The sequence below is a fragment of the Nansenia antarctica genome, assembly GCF_963989245.1.
Source record: "Nansenia antarctica genome assembly, contig: SCAFFOLD_231, whole genome shotgun sequence".
Lineage (NCBI taxonomy): Eukaryota > Metazoa > Chordata > Actinopteri > Argentiniformes > Microstomatidae > Nansenia > Nansenia antarctica.
In genome coordinates, this window is record NW_027662923.1 from 98,152 (window position 1) to 116,383 (window position 18,232).

The 18,232-nt window shown below is 43.2% G+C and overlaps 1 protein-coding gene across 1 annotated transcript; it reads right to left on the reverse strand.

Moving 5' to 3' along the window:
• Window positions 1-387: 387 nt before the first annotated feature.
• On the reverse strand, window positions 388-17,203 carry LOC308175390 (vasodilator-stimulated phosphoprotein-like; the record flags this gene model as incomplete). The annotated part of the gene is made up of 13 exons (XM_080551062.1): window positions 388-2,324; window positions 4,157-4,214; window positions 4,310-4,379; window positions 4,971-5,027; window positions 5,272-5,314; window positions 5,526-5,553; window positions 5,718-5,769; window positions 8,637-8,755; window positions 8,971-9,206; window positions 9,341-9,423; window positions 11,292-11,358; window positions 11,754-11,934; window positions 17,032-17,203. Coding segments are annotated over 13 exons (1,204 nt in total), but the record flags the coding sequence as incomplete, so codon positions are not given.
• Between the last annotated feature and the right edge of the window lie 1,029 nt (window positions 17,204-18,232).

Here is an 18,232-nt window from a genome sequence, read left to right on the forward strand (position 1 = left end):
TGGTTATATTTATACTTTATTGGCTATATTCGGATTATATTCAGTAGCTATTTTTGCCACGTCATTCGCCCTGGGACGTCAGTTCCGGCCCGTTCAACACAGCAGAGATGCAGCGAGCTGTCTTTAGACCAAGTACTGATATGAGATAGATACATCCACATTTACTGATATGAGATAGATAGATCCACATTTACTGATATGAGATAGATCGATCCACATTTTGGACGGTCGCATATTTTGACAGCTCTTCTTTACACTTGAATTCTTATAAATACATTTCTGTTTGTTTCAATAACATGTCTTTTTCAATTTACCCCCAATCCACCTGCCATTTATGACACTTTCAAGGTCGACAGTCTACCAAGATGCTTCAAACCATTCGGGAAACATTGGTTATGATGCCATGTCCAGTCCACACAGAACCAATCGAATGAAGCAATGTTTTGTACAATCCCTTTTAAAGATGTTAATCTCAGTCGGACTTCAATGTAATTCAGATAAATGGTGCATGTTGTTTTTATGTGAAAATAAACAACAAATTCCCTGAGGATGTCAAGTTTAATATAAAAAAATATAAAATAGTATAATTGCATTCTCTTGGTTCACCCTTGATTTTAATAAATGTATTTCGTTTTCTCAATGCATAGGTCTACACAGAATGGATTTGTTGTAAATCGCTTTGGATGTCTGGTAAATGCCCAAAATATGAATGTAACAATACCCTACCATTGAATGCCTACAGGTAGATGGTATGCTATTATAAAAATGTAGGCCTATAATGAGAGGTTGGAAGGCATTGTGATTCAATTGAAAGACCAATAAAAAGGAAGACTCAAGACGCAGATGCATTACAAGAAGCAGCTGTATTCGACTATAAAGGCATCTCTACTCCAGTGTCTCTACGCTGTTTTCTTTATATTTCAGTGTAAAAAGCCTATACTCTATTAGAAAAAAAAGAAACAAAAAGATAACAGTAAACCCAAAATAACATCTATTAAAAAGAAAACAATCATAAAAAAAAAAAATCCCCCTTCACCAGTCATTCTCAATTAAAAAAAAGAAATAGCATTTAATTTTTTTGCTAACAATTTTCCCAACAAATATATATATTTTTTTCCCCCTGATATATATTTATATATCGATTCTCAAGGCAGTTGGTCACGGTCAATTAATTGACCTAGTCATGGCCATTTTTTTTCATATTTCAATGTTATTAGAAAACAGACCTAAAATAGAAGAAAAAATACATGAGATGCACAGTTTAGAACCACTGCACAGGCCAACTATTAGTGTCTCATTCTGAGCGGGAGGAAAAGAGTGTGTGTCGATTGAATCGCACACAAGACACACTTCCTCTGGGCCAAGTGCAATGCAGAGAGAATTGTGATTCCCTATGTGGCTATGTTAAACCACAGCCCTCTTCTCTCTCTCAGCACTCTAGTCGTCTGTCCCATTCCCTTGTCAACGTCTCCTCTAACGCTCTGCATTGATGTTTGTGTTATGTCTCTTTTTTGGCCAATGACAATGGGAGCTGTGTAACCCTTACTATGAGGCAGTGGGGGCAGAATAAGATTGCTACTTTACCCCCAGACCTGTGGGGGCAGTGTGTTCTATGGGTGAAAGCTATCCACCCTGGAGTCCATCAGATCGTGTCCTCTCATCTTCAAATGTTCTCAAGGTGAACAAAGACACTGTGTTTGTTTTTAAGGGTTGTCAAAAAGATTCTATGAAGGCAGTATTTGAGGTTGAAGCTAGTGGTGCCAGGTAGGATAGGAGAGATGATTATTACAAAGCCACACATGCCAGCACTCATATTACAGTAACTTGTATGAATGACATGATCTTCCCTGAATACTGAAGTCCCCAGAATAAGAACTGGTATGTCTGACAAAGGGAAGGAGTAAATGGAGAATTTACATAGGGAGAGATACATCTGTACATGACAGGGAGTAACAGTTCAGCAGCTCTGCAGTAGTTCTCGTGAAATGAAGAAGGATTTGGACAGAAGAGGGGATGAGAGTGTGAGCCAGAGGAGAGGTGGTATCATCACAAGTAGGGTCCTGGCTTTGGATGTGAATGGGTTCCCTGGATAAACAAGTAGGTGTGTGTGAGTATGTATGCATGTGTATATGAGACAGCATGTGTGTGTGCGAGAAAGAGAAATCCCTGGGCTAGTCAGGATGAGGTGATGGCGGATAGTCCCACACCATATCATCAACGGTCCACACAGGGCCAGAAGCTCCTCCATCCCATCCCTCCATCCCTCCCAGCAATCGTTTAGCAGAACTATGTGGAGCCCCGCTTTTGCAGCTCCTGAATAAAAGCTGTGAAGAGGGAAAAGAAACAAAACTATACAACCGTTGTCTAATTTCAGCTTAAAGTGGAATTTTACTCAACATGTATTTTAAGTTTATTTATATCAGCCCACCATTGAAACGGTCAAATATAATAACTTTGTGCATAAAAAACCTCAGCTATCCAAGTTATCAAGATTCTTTAAAGAAAAAAAAACCGGTAAAAACAAAACAAAAAACGATAAAAAATAACTCTGTATTTAGGAGTCCTCAAGATGTGTCCTAATTCCTAATTCATTATGAGTAGGCTATGAGTTGCTGATAAAATGCTGCACGCACAGTGCATGTGTTACGGTACATGTGGGAAAACTAGGGTTAGGGTTAGGTGCTAGGGTTAGGGTTAGGGGGAGGGTTAGGGTTACGGTTAGGGTTAGGGTTAGACATGCCAGCATGTACCAAGTCGACGTAGCACCTAACCCTAACCCTAGTTTTCCCACATGTACCGTAACACATGCATATACAGTACGGTATATCTCAAAAGTGAGTACACCCTTTAGATTTTTGCAAATATTCTGTTATATCCTTTCAGGGGATAACACTATCCTACTGAAACTTTGATATAACTAAAAGTAGTCAGTGTGCTGCTTGAATAACAGTATAGATTTATTGTCCTTTGAAAATTACTCAGTACACAGCTGTTAATGTCTAAACAGCTGGCAACAAAAGTGAGTACACCCCATAGTGAACATGTCCTAATTGTGCCCAATGATGTTGTTTTCCCGCCCTGGTGTCATGTGACTCGTTAGTGTTACAAGGATTCAGGTGTAAATGATAAGCAGGGCTGTTAAATTTGGTGTTTTGGGCACAATCTCTCTGAATGCTGGACAACATGGCACCTCATGGCAAGGAACTCTCTGAGCGGCTGAAAAAAAGGATTATTGCGCTTCACAAAGATGGCCTTGGCTATAAGAAGATTGCCAACACCCTGAAAATGAGTTGCAGCACAGTGGCTAAGATCATACAGTGGTTTTCCAGGACAGGTTCCACTCGGAACAGGCCTCGCCAGGGTCGACCAAATAAGTTGAGTCCACGTGCTCAGCGTCATATCCAGAGGTTGGTTTCCAAAAATAGACGTGCGAGTGCTTCCAGCATTGCTGCAGAGGTTGCAGAAGTGCGATGTCAGCCTGTCAGTGCCCAGACCATACACCGCACACTGCATCAAATCGGTTTGTATGGCCGCTTTTATCCAAAGCGACTTACAATTACGAATTACAGGGACATTCCCCCTGGAGTAACTGAGGGCTAAGTGCCTTACTCAAGGGCACACTAGTAGTGGTGTGGTTTCAGGCGGGATTTGAACTCACAACCTTCCGATCACAAGTCCATCTCACTACCACTAGACCACCACTACCCGCTACTACTTGTGTTTTTATTTTTAATTTAGAGTGTTTGGAGCAAACCCAATACATGGATGCAAACTAAGGATTCAATCATCTCATCATCAAAATGTCCTTTGCAGCTCGAAATATGTAAATAAGAAATGTAATCATGTAATCATCAAGCAAAAATCATAAAAGTTGGTTCTATTCCTTGCTTGAGAGTGTGTGTAAGTGTGTTGATAACACACTCCCACTGCCTACAGTACTAGAGAACTACAGTTGTTTTAGTCATAACTGTCTTTTAGCACAATTCCTATGAGTCATTCTGAGACTGAAATAATTATATTTGGGGACCATTTCAATGATGGGCAAAATTATATATTTTAGTAAATTACTTCAATCTTTTCATTTGAAACATCATTTTGTTCAAATCATGTATATATATATGTATATGTATATACATATAAATCTGCATGGTCTCACCTCCAATGATCTCCTCCTTGACTTTTTGTAACTCCTTCCGCACCTCCTCCAGAATATCCTGCAGAAAGGCCACATTCCAAACAAACAGTTCTATCATTTTCATTCTTATATTGATTTGGACTAGAAGTGGTGTCGTAAGAAAAGAAGACATACTTGCTTAATTCTCTCCATATCGGACTCTTCTCCAGCTCCTGCATCACTACTACCACCCCCATGCTTCATCCTGAATGAATTGAGAGGGGGGGGTGAGGGAGAGAGAGGGAGAGAGAGAGAGACAGAGAGAGAGACAGAGAGAGAGAGAGAGAGAGAGAGAGAGAGACATTCAAATAACTGCATGCTAAAATCTTGCAGCCAGGAGCAGCCTTTTGCCAGAGCCAGGCAAGTCCATCACCATGACAACCCCTGCTGACAATCAAACTCATCACCATAGCGCCTCATGGAGCAACATACACACACACCCGGACAACCCTATTCTTGTTTTAGTTAGATTGACACCACCAAATGCCCAGAAATGTCACAGAAATAAAACACAAATCATTTTAGCATAAATGCAATTGATCCAACACAAAAACATTTATTACCAGAATGATTTCATGTAACAATCACACAGGAATGCGCAAAGCTCTGATCCCTGATGAACTATGCCATAATATTCATTCTATTTTGTCATTCCACTAGATGGCGCTATCAACAGTGACGTGCAATGCCCCAGCACACCTCTCAGAAGCCGTGTCACAGTTGACCAAATGATAGAGGGAGATGAGAGAGAGAGCAACAGCCCTGTCTCTTCATTGGGGAGATAGGGGCATTGTACCTGGAACCCTGGGGCAAGGAAGTGGTGGAGTCCATGCTCTTGGGGATGGAGTTATTCCTGTTTGTGAGACACACACACTCTGCTCTTAGAACAGAAATCAATCAAATCTCACACACCCTTTTTTTACTTGGGGACTGAAACACGCAATGGGACAAACATAAGTTGCTCTTAAGAACTGACAGGCAACTCTTCTTCACACACAGACACAAACACACACAGACACACACACACACACACACACACACACACACACACACACACACACACACACACACACACACGCACAAAGCTGAATTCTTACCTGGGCATAGTGGCTGACTTTTCCCAAGGTTTCCTAAGTGTGTCTAAGAAACAGAGGAAGGCCCATTTGAAAAATAAAAACAGGAAATTACAATAATAGCAATAACTATAAAAACGGATTACACACACACACACACACACACACATACACACACACACACACATACACACACACATACACACACACACACACACACACACACACACACACACACACACACACACACACACACACAACACACACACACAGCTCACCACTTTGGACTTGAGATTCTGAGTCATCCTGTACAAAGAAAAGAAGCAAAGTTAGACTTGAGTTTGTTCCTCTGAAATCCCTCATTCACCTTAAAAGCTCCCTATTAGTTTTCTGATCCTCCATGACTACCTGGCTATCGGGTAATTAGAGGTACACACATGCAACTGACTAATAATAAACCAAATACTTACATTATCTTCCGTCTTAGCCGCTGGCTTCTCAACCTTATCAGTTACTTTTCTCCTGAGGAGGACAGAAAGATGATATAAGAATAAACATTTGACTGTTTAGAACAGGGGTCACCAACCTTTTTGAAACTGAGAGCTACTTCATGGGTACTGAGTCATACGAAGGGCTACCAGTTTGATACGCTCTTCTGAAATAACACATTTGCTCAGTTTGCCTTTAGTTATATATTATTAATAATGATTAATGATACTCATCTATGTGAAGACACTGATCACGTTAATGATTTCTCACAATAATTCTCAAAAATGACAACAAGGTGGGAAACAGATATCAATATTCAGCACTTTATCTCTATTAATCTCAGTAATTGTTACATTTTCAGATGATCACTTATGTTTCAAAAAGTTATCAATTATGTAATGTTAAAGAAAAATCAACTTACATATTTTTAAATACATCTTGTCACATTTTGAACTAATGACCAAATCTGCTGCATTTTTAACTAATTATAACTGTTACATGTCATGAACACACTTTTAAATTGAACACAATTCTTCAATATTTTAATTACACTTTGCCATGGCACTGCCATGTTGCCACTGACAACATCTGGTATCTGTTTCTTTGTTAGTGGGAAGACTGGCATTGCATGCTGTTCACCAGTATATTGTAATCTGGTGTGTAACTTGACACTGCAACTGTAAGTGAGTCTTTCAGATGTGCATCAGTGAGGCGTGTTCTGTGTTTGTTCTTGATGAAGTTCATGTCAGAAAACACTGATTCACAGAGATAGGTTGAACCAAACAGGCTGGCAACCTTCATAGCTGCTGTGCATACACCACTGTACTTCTCTGTATCAACAAGGCACCAAAAGTTTGGTGCAGCCTGGTGGGCTTTGAGGTGGAGGTCATTTTGCAATGTTATGATTTCAATCTCCACTTGTCCAGCATCCAAGTTGAACGTTGCACTTAGTTGCTCAGCACAGCATGTTGTGTCCACATTCATGAAAGGATTGGAAATGAATGACACACATGGCTCAAGCCGATGAAGGTCACAAAACCTATTCTCAAACTCTTGCCCAAGTCTGTTTGACTTCACAGTACTTTTCTGCAACTTTGTCAAATGTCTCAGATGCAGAAGCATTGTCTTTCAGCACCGACTGCACAGAGGGAAAGTGCAGCACCTTCTTTCTCTGTATATCCACAGAAAAAACTGGCTTTAAATGCATTTAAAGCACTTATCATATCAACAACAGTCTTACCTTTGCCTTGCAGCTCGCAGTTCAAGTTGTTTAGTTTCCCAGTAATGTCTGTCAAAAATGCAAGGTCAAGTGTCCACTCTGTGTCCTCTAGCAGTGAGACATCTTCGCCTTTGGACTGCATGAACGCTTTGATTTCACCCAAAAGTGACAAAAAACGATGTAAAACTCGTCCTCTGCTGAGCCATCGGATTTCTGTGTGTAGCAGCAGGTCACCATATTCAGCTGACATCTCCTCCAATAGCACCTTGAAAATCCTGCGCTGCTTTGCTTTGGAACGGATGTTGTTTATGATTTTCACAACGGGAGTCATCACGTGCTCAAAGCCGATCACTTTTGCACATAACGCCTGCTGGTGAATAATGCAGTGGTAATGCAGAAATGTTGGGAAGTCTGGGTCACCTTTACAGTGAGCGATGAAACCTGTATGTCGGCCGATCATAGCAGGAGCCCCGTCTGTAGTCACCGCTACCAGCTTTTCCAACGGTATCTTTTTCTGCACGAAAAACTCCTTCACCGTGTTATAAATGTCAACTCCCCTCGTAGTTGTCTTTAAGGGCAGTAGTGTCAGGAGTTCTTCTCTTGTGGAGAAATCTTAAAACACCATCCGGATGAAAACCGACAGCTGCGCTGTACTGCTGCTGTCCACGGACTCGTCGCACTGGATGCTAAACCAGCTGCACTTAGCCAGATCCTGGTCCAGCTGATCGGCCAAGTTACCAGACATAGCTGACACTCGTCTAGCCATCGTAGATGCCCCCAGTTGGACGTCGGAGAGAGCGGAGATTAGATCGGTTACATTTTTCTCATCGTTTAGTACAGTGTTAGCAATTATAAGCATTGCTTCTTTGACAACTTCTCCGTCTGAAAATGCCTTCTTCTTCTTGATCAGAAAATGTGTAGCTCTAAACGAGGCTTCGGTTGCTTTTTGTGACTTTTTCGCCGGCCTCGTGAAAAAAGATTGTTGCTTACCCAAAGCTGCCTTTAGGTCGCGGGCTTTTTCTGCCCGTAGTGCGGTCCCTGGTGGGTAGTTAGCATGGTAGCTTTTGTGACAGGTAGTGAAGTGTCTCTCCACATTGTGCCGCTTTGCCGTGGCCACAGTCGCCCCACAAATGAGACACACGCAGGTTTCTTTCACAGTCGTAAAAAAGAACTCCTCCTCCCAATCGTTGTGAAAGTGATACGTTTTCATTATTTTTTCTGCCATGTTTTTGGGGTACTAAACTGCATTAAGCGCCCACCTTCGCTGCGCCCGCCAACTTACTCTCCACTTGTCGCGCACAATACTGACGTTAGAACTAGAGTAGGTCAGAGTTCACCTATCTAAACTTATGTATAATAAACATATTTTTAAGATATTGTCATTTTTAAATCTATATGAATGCAAGTGTGATTAAAAAAGAATAGCAACAGAATCAAATATATATAAATTATAGATTATTTTATTTATTTTTTTCCATTTTTTTCATTTTAGACGCAGCTCACTAGACGCTATTTTTAGAACAGGCCTGCGGGCGACTCAAGTGGTCTTTGGGGGCGACCTGGTGCCCGCGGGCACCGTGTTGGTGACCCCTGGTTTAGAACAACTAGAGCTAGAGGGATCAACATTCAGGGCTTAAGGCAATATTCATGCTTTGAGAGAGCCATGGTCCCTGCCACCCACCTTCGTGCCAGGATGGCACTCATCTCTCCCATCAAGCCGCCTCCTCCTCCTCCTCCACCACTACCACTGCTACTACCACTGCTAGCCTTGGCAGCTGGGGCTGCAGCACCACTGTCATCCTGCAGAGGTCAGTAGATAAACATCAGAAAAAAGGAGTTACGAACACATCAAACTATCTGGGCACACCTTCAGCAATCCAGTAAATGTTTGAATTCTTGGTATGGCTGAGCATACTAAATCATTGGCATTTAAGTCTACACAACTTCAGATATCAGATGCCAATGTAAACGTAGACTTGTAGAGGATATATAGCTCCTCCTCCTTGTTCTCTCACCTTGGCCACTTTGCGGAGCTTGGCCGCAGCCAAAGCTGCTGCCAGGCCTCCGCCTAGCCCCCCGCCGCTGTCTCCTCCAGAGGAGGGCAGCGGTGGGGCCGGGGGTGGGCCTGAGCCAGGGGGTGGGCCTGAGGGAGGGGGTCCCGGAGGAGGAGGGGGGCCGGGGGGTGGAGGAGGGCCTGGGGGTGCTGGGGGACCTCCAGGGGCCATCGGAGGAGGGGCCGGGGGAACGGGAACTAAACAAGAAAGTCATAGACACTGTGACAGACTACTCCTTATCTTTTCACTGTACATTTCATAGTGTCATTTTGCCCCCCCAAAATGATATGCATTTATTGTGAGCCAGTGTAGTTCAGTTAACTAAGGCTACCTGCTGCAGCTTGTCTCTCCCTCTCCTGCTGCTCTCTCTCCTGGCGCTCTCTCTCCTGCTGCTCCATCTTCTGCTGCTCTAGTCTGGAGGGACAACCACAGACACATACAATCAAACAGACACATGAAAGCATGCCCATAAACAATTACTGGATCGAGATTAGTATACAAAACATTCAATGTTTTATTGGCTGAAGGTATGAATGAGATGGCAGCACTTGAAAAGGAGTGGCAGAAGCATGTCAGAAGACGCCGTAGCCCATGAAGGACAAGACTCCTCCTACTAAGGACAAGACTCCTCCTACTAAGGACAAGACTCCTCCTACTAAGGACGACTTTGTTCATCTAATCAACAACCTCCTTGCCCAAACAATTCTAGATATACTGTTTAATTGTGACAGGTGGCATTTTGAAGTGTCAAAATCAAAACCACATTTTGTGATTAGATTCTGCTGACAAGGCGGCCATACCCAGTGTATCGGTAGGCATGTCACAGCTTCTGATTAGCCGAGCACTGGAATTAAAGTCCACATCTGGTCAAAACAGCTTAATTCGGGCCACGGCAGCCCCTCTTCCCTCCCCCAACACATCTGTTACCCACAGGAGCTGTTCCTTGGCAGCATACTATATACACTATATGGACAAAAGTATGTGGACACAATTATCGTCTGGGGCTGTTTTCATGGTTTGGGCTAGGCCCCTTAGTTCCAGTGAAGGGAAATCTTACTACAGCATACAATGGGATTCTAGAGAATTGTATGCTTCCAACTTTGTGGCAACAGTTTGGGGAAGGCCCTTTCCAGTTTCAGCATGACAATGGCCCCATACACAAAGTGAGGTCCATAATGACATGATTTGCCAAGTTTGGCCTGGGAGAACTTGACTGGCCTGCACACAGAGCTCTGACCTCAACCCCATCGAACACCTTTGGGATGAATTGGAACGCCGACTGGGAGCCAGTCCTTCTCGCCCAACATCAGTGCCTGACCTCATTAATGCTCTTGTGGCTGAATGGGAGCAAATCCCCACAACCATATTCTAAAATCTAGTAGAAAGTCTTCCCAGAAGAGTGGAAGCTGTTATAGTAGCAAAGGTGGGACCAACTCCATATTAATGCCCATGGTTTTGGAATGAGAAGTTCAACAAGCACCTATCAGTGTAATGTTCAGGTGTCCCAATACTTTTGTCCATGTATATATGTGACATGAAGGATGGACAAAATGTTCAATGCTACATGATACCTTTCTATAAACATTCTGTCCAACTGGATGAACCCCATATCAATGACCATGAGTGGCGCCAATTGACAGACAACCTCGCCAACCTATGCCAAAGCCTATTCAGTTGTGTCACATTTTGCCCGTTAGAGTAAATGAGGATAGGGTTAAAGCCAGGCATATTTGGGGCAAATGGTGGGTCCAGAATGACTAGGGAGGGAGGGATTTACTTGTCAGAGGCGTTGACCCTCTTCGGCTTTTTAACCTCTGACCTTAAGAGACAGGCTGAGGGCTAAGCAGCCTGACGCTAATCCTGTCAAATCCTCTCAGCGTGCAAATGTGGTTATGCAGCACTGTGCCAACAGGACCGTGTTTATACAGAGCCATCGTCTTCAGTTGATCATTGAGTGTTCATCCCAAATGACAATGCAATGGGGAAGTAACTTTCACTCAGTTAGCAGTTTGAACCATCTGTGAAATCTACTGGAGGCACTAAATAGGCATACCTGTTGTTCCCACCCCCAATCTATTTACTGGCACTAAAACAGAATGATTAACTTGACCGCAGAGTGGAATTGTATATAGAGGTAAATTAGCAAAAATCAAGATAAAGTGCTGGGTTTCCTGACACAGATTAAACCTTTAGTCAAAGAGTGTGATTTAGCCTACATCAGGGAAACCACCATCCCAAATGTGTACTCTCCCCTCCCCACCATGGGTTCCCACTCTTGGTACCTTCGCTGCTGCTCCAGCTCCTCTGGGGATGGCCCGTTTGACACTGGTCGGGGGAGGGTAGCGTACCCTGGAGAAAGAGGGGAAGTAACCTGGCTTAGCATGACTCTGAGGAGGAGAGCTGCGAGAGTACTCATGTTCCCACACCTGAACCTCCACGGAGGTCATACTTTTATTATCCTCCTTTGTTTTTATCTTCTTGTTTGTTTGTTTTGTTTTTTTAAATCATCTCCGTATGTTTTTATTTATTCTTCTTGTAAAGTCATTGTGGTTGGGTATGTTTGTGTATAAAATGTGTTCAATAAAGTCTGATTGATTCATTGATTGATTGTTCATGGCATGCTGCTGGAATGTCTGTTAAGGCAGCATGTACTTTGACAGCCATGTACATTTAATACTGACAGTCCTGTCTCCTGACACACACACACACACACACACACACACACACACACATTTTAACAGTACCTGCGTCTGCCAAGGAGTTGAGCACCTCTAGAGCGTGCGTCATGCCATTGGCGAACAAGGTGGCGTCCTCCTTACTGCCGAAGTTAAGCCCCCAAACCTGCCTCGCGTCCCGCCACTGGTGGAAGTTGGGTGTGGCTTGGTTATACTTCAAACCCTTCACGATTGGACAGTTAATCACCACCTGTTAAACAACAATTGCACTACCCAGTTAAATCACCAAGACAAGAAACGTCCATACCAAAGTACACCAAGTAAATAGTCTGTAATATTGAAAATGAACAGAATCTTTCAGACAGGTTGGTAGTCAGGTTGCATAATAAACAAAGGTAGTACATTCCATAACCGCAAGCACACAGAGATACGTATTCAGACCAGCAGGTGGTGCCCGTCCTGTGAGTCGGTGGAAGAGTGCTCTGGGTTTAGAGCCGCACTGAATGTGCTGACGCGTCATTTCTCTGTTTGTTTTACAACCCCAAAAAATTCCACAGAGCAGAAGAGCGAGAGAGGAAGCCTCCCGCGCTAAAAAGAGAGGCTGGCGAGTTGAACTGAGGCACCGTAATGGTATTCCTGACCTTCAGGCCTGTCAAAACAGAGACAGGCAGGGACAGGGGACAGATATCAGGGGTACATACAGAGATAGAAGGGCTGAGGGACTGGATCCCAGAGAAAGAGAGAGCTATGGAGAGTGGGGGGGAGGCTTCTTTAATGGTCACAACCATCTCTCAGGAAAGATCCACTTTAAGGCACGTCTCTTGGGAACACTTGTGTGACTGAGTGGGACAGAGAGGGCTGGAGAGGATGGGGAAGAGATGAAGGAAGATGGGTTAGTGAGATAGTAGTGAGATAGCAGTGAGAGTGTCTTGTTTAGGGATGGGGTAGTGAGATAGCCGTGAGAGTGTCTTGTTTAGGGATGGGGTAGTGAGATAGCCGTGAGAGTGTCTTGTTTAGGGATGGGGTAGTGAGATAGCCGTGAGAGTGTCTTGTTTAGGGATGGGGTAGTGAGATAGCCGTGAGAGTGTCTTGTTTAGGGATGGGGAATTGATAAGATGTCATTGATACCGATTCCATTATCGATTCTTGCTTGGATTCATATTCGATTCTTTATCGATTTCTGATAAAAAAATTCTGTGTGGAAAAAAAGTAGGTAACGCCTACACAGGGTTTCAGCGTCAACGCAGCTGTTTTATTATCTCGAGTCTGTGAACACAGTGTATAATATCTGAACGTAACATTTGTACATATAAATTAGGGGTGCATTAATAAATGTGTATGAATATTTAATACTTGAGTAGTTATTGTTATTATTATTATTTATTTATGACTATTTAATACGCTCTGGAAATCTGTTCTGGTCTATTTAATACGCTCTGGAAATCTGTTCTTCAACGTCAATCAGAGAACACAGGTACACTTTGACCACCTTGTACTGTATTGTTGTTTTGTTTGTATTGTGGACTATGTTGTTGTGTGTGATACTACAGAGAGAGACGAGGCTGAAGAATTTCATTGTATTACAGTTTTTCTCAATTGCTAAAACACATTTCCCAAAACTTTCCTCCATTTTCCCAAAACTCTAAACACAACACACTTTTCTAAAGCTACATAAACAAAACCACACCTTCTCTCTTCAAAACTCAAACTTTCACACCAAAACAGCTGCTCAAAGCCTGCAAAAATGTAAACACTATATGCATCATTACAGACTACAACAAAACAACTGAAAACACAATGTTCAGTGTGTGAGAATGTTCTTTTTTTTCACAACTGCCAAAGCACATTTTTAGAAACCTTACAGTATCTGTTCTCAGAATATATCACTGTAGAGTATTGGGCATTCATAGATTTGTGTGTTTCATATGAACAGTATGTAAATCTACAGAAAATACAGTATGTATGTTACGGTACATGTGGGAATACGGTACATGTGGGAAAACTAGGGTTAGGGTTAGGTGCTAGGGTGACTTGGTACATTACTGTAACTGTGAACATTCTAAATCTGCTACTGCGACACTTTAATGAATGCGCAACAAGTATTATGTGCAATATGATAACCCATGTTTACATAAGGTTCAGATATAGGAAAAAGTTAGGATATTTATAGCATAGCATAGTGTACAGCACAGTGTTTTATTGTATAGTAGATAGTGTACATTTTATTATTATTATTACATCTTATTTTTGTCAACCAGCTCGTTTTCTCTTTTTTGTTTTACCCTTGGCTCTCTTGTTTTTAGGAGGGGAGCCCCCCCCCCCTCCTAAATTTCGTTGTACGGTACCTGTACTGTATTACAGTAATGACAATAAAGACCATTCATTCATTAACATGCTGGCATGTCTAACCATAATCCTAACCTTAAACCTAACCCTAACCCTACCCCTAATCCTAACCCTAACCTTAACCGTAGCACCCTAGCACCTAACCCTAGTTTTCCCACATGTACCGTATTCCCACATGTACCGTAACATGTACACTACTGTACTGTATCACAACTCAATGCAAACACTACAGAGGATCCATTACACACAACAATACTCACTGAAAACAATGTTCAGGGTGTGATGTTTATTTATTTATTTATGGAACTATACCACACACACACACACACACACACACACACACACACACACACACCACAATCATTTGCAACAAGTGTCTTACATTTTGAGTCGTTATGTTTAATGAACGAAGCCAGGTGTGTTCATTGTGTTCAAATGTTGCTGACTGTGGCAAGCATTTTGCATCACATGAGCTTTAATTTGAGAATTTGAGCCGAGTTTTTTGCAACTTGTGTTTTAGCAAGACAAAATGTGTTTAGATTTATGAGAAAAGGAGGATTGTGTTTTGTGAATTGTGTCTTCATGTGAAATGTGTTTATGGTTTTGGCAAATGGGGGCTAGTTTTGATAAATGTGTTTAGAGAACTGGTCATTTGGTTTAGAGAATTGGCTTTTGTGTTTTAGCAATTGGGAAAAACTGTAATACATGACAATAAACTTGAACTTGAACTAGTGAAAACCTGACAATGTTTGAACACAATGCTTAGTTTACATATAATAATAACAACAGGAACAAAATGTGTTCTTGAACATTAGGGCAAAAATGATTTACGCTATGGGCAGACATAATCACATATATTGCAATTACTAGCTATAACGGCACGTCTATAATGGCACGGTAGCTATAACGTGCAACACACAACTTTGACTAGCTTTGTGATCATTATTTGATAAGCCGATAGCTAGCTATAATGGTCAGCTTGTGCTGCGTCAGCGTTACATCTGTGGTTTGAGGAATGATAATATATATATATATATATATATATGATAATATAGTGAATGATAATATATATATATGATAATATAGTGAAAGATAATATAGTGAATGATAATATATATATGATAATATAGTGAATGATAATACAGTGAATGATAATATGATAATATAGTGAATGATAATATATATATGATAATATAGTGAATGATAATATAGTGAATGATAATATAGTGATAATATAGTGCTCCCAGAGCACAGTGCTCTGAATTTTCGAATGGGGACGCTCTGAACGCTCTGAATTTCCCAACGCCCAGAGAGACAAAGGTGCATTCAGAGAGACACAGCTGCGTTCAGAGAGACACAGGTGCATTCAGAGAGACACAGGTGCATTCAGAGAGACACAGGTGCATTCAGAGAGACACAGGTGCATTCAGAGAAACACAGCTGCATTCAGAGAGACACAGGTGCATTCAGAGAGACACAGCTGCATTCAGAGAGACACAGCTGCATTCAGAGAGACACAGGTGCATTCAGAGAGACACAGCTGCATTCAGAGAGACACAGGTGCATTCAGAGAGACACAGGTGCATTCAGAGAGAGACAGCTGCATTCAGAGAGACACAGGTGCATTCAGAGAGACACAGGTGCATTCAGAGAGACACAGGTGCATTCAGAGAGAGACAGCTGCATTCAGAGAGACACAGGTGCATTCAGAGAGACACAGGTGCATTCAGAGAGACACAGCTGCGTTCAGAGAGACACAGCTGCATTCAGAGAGACACAGGTGCATTCAGAGAGAGACAGCTGCATTCAGAGAGAGACAGCTGCATTCAGAGAGACACAGGTGCATTCAGAGAGACACAGCTGCGTTCAGAGAGACACAGCTGCATTCAGAGAGACACAGGCGCATTCAGAGAGACACAGGTGCATTCAGAGAGAAACAGCTGCATTCAGAGAGACACAGGTGCATTCAGAGAGACACAGGTGCATTCAGAGAGACACAGGTGCATTCATAGAGACACAGCTGCATTCAGAGAGACACAGGTGCATTCAGAGAGACACAGCTGCATTCAGAGAGACACAGGTGCATTCAGAGAGACACAGGTGCATTCAGAGAGACAGCTGCATTCAGAGAGACACAGGTGCATTCAGAGAGACACAGGTGCATTCAGAGAGAGACAGCTGCGTTCAGAGAGACACAGGTGCATTCAGAGTGACACAGCTGCGTTCAGAGAGACACAGGTGCATTCAGAGAGACACAGCTGCATTCAGAGAGACACAGCTGCATTCAGAGAGACACAGCTGCATTCAGAGAGACACAGGGTGCATTCAGAGAGACACAGCTTCGGAGACATGAAGCCACGCTTCGGACCTCTTCATCCTAGACTCCACCATTATGACTTCTTGTTGCACGTTTCAGAGTTTGACGTCATCGTGTTGCACAAGCTTTTGCGACCCTGCTGGCCCAGATAGATGCCTATGGACTGGGTTGCCAGATGGGATTGACAATTTCCAGCCTAACCACAGTCTAAAAACGCTAAATCCACCAAAAACCAGCCCATCTGGCAACCCTGTCTACGAAGCATACGGCTCTCACCCAGCACAGAGAACCTGGGTTAGGGCACATGTGCAAGTGTCACTATGGAGGCTAACGAGCATTGGTCAGGTGCAGTTCCAGTTGGTCCTAGGGTGAGAGAGGGGTGTTATACTGTCCAGCTGTCAGTCTTGTTGCTACTAGACGTGCACAGTTGGGATCCAGTGTCTGTTGATGACGTAACATTTCCTACACATGAATAAACACATACTCACATACAATAGCTGAGCATGCATGCATGTACACAATATAGGTATATGGTATAAACAAATGCTTAAAAGACACATAGTGTACAGCACGTTTAAGTGTCTCGTGCTGACCTAGAAAGACATATGCGCGCGCGCGCACACACACACACACACACACATATATACACACACACACACACACACACACACACACACACCACACCTGCTGATCTGTCTGCATCTTGCGGCCCACCACTCTGAAGGCGTTGGTGGAGGGGTTGTGGTAGATCTGGACCCTGCTGAAGGTCTGGGCTCCTGTGCCCGCGGGGAGCCACTTCTTATTGCCGTCGTCATAGATCATCACTGTGGCCCGAGCCTGGCAGATACTCGACTCACTGACAGAGAGGGACAGAGGAACACAGTGTTACTGGACTCTTCATCATTAACATTGGTTACATTAACATTTCCTTTGTGTTGTTGTGTGTGTGCGAGCGAGCGAGCGAGTGAGTGAGTGAGTGAGTGAGTGAGTGAGTGAGTGAGTGTGTGGGAGAGAAAGAGAGAGAGAGAGAGAGAGAGAGAGAGAGAGAGAGAGAGAGAGAGAGAGAGAGAAGAAGGAGAAGAAATAAGGGTGGAGATGAGATAAGGAGAGAAAAAATAAAGATAGCAAAACAATAGAGGAGAGAGAGGCGAAACAAGGAACAGTTGATGACTGGCAGGGCAGTAGGGAGGAGAAGGGCTCAGGGAGGTTAGCAGGGGGGTGAAGAGAGAAGAGAGGGGCGGAAAAATAATCACAAAAATGAGTCACATCACACACTGCCATAAATAAGATACGCCTGAGAGGGGAGAGGGGAGGCCGTCATACAGGCTGAGAGGGGAGGCCGTCATACAGGCTGAGAGGGGAGGCCGTCATACAGGCTGAGAGGGGAGGCCGTCCATACAGGCTGAGAGGGGAGGCCGTCATACAGGCTGAGAGGGGAGGCCGTCCATACAGGCTGAGAGGGGAGGCCGTCCACACAGGCTGACAACCTTCCCTGAGAGGGGAGGCCGTCCATACAGGCTGACAACACTGTGGTTCTCAATGGACCCGAGCGCTGATGTAGGGCAGCTCAATAACACCCCCAGAATGAAGGACAGCAGCAGGTACTGAGTGGCGTGTCTGCAGCACAACCCACAGACTGAAGTGTGTAGTTAGTCTAAAGATTAGGTCGTCTCTTGGCATGAGAATGGATTCATGATGCATTCGCCAGATATGAATGTGAATATGTGTTCACTTGCAATACGAGCGCGAGTGTAAATAAGAATGAATGACAGGAGGCAGAGAGAGAGAGAGAGAGAGAGAGAGAGAGAGAGAGAGAAAATAATAGGAATGTTGTCATTTGTTCATTTCATGAGGAGAGGAGAGATTGGTCTGATCTTAAACAAGA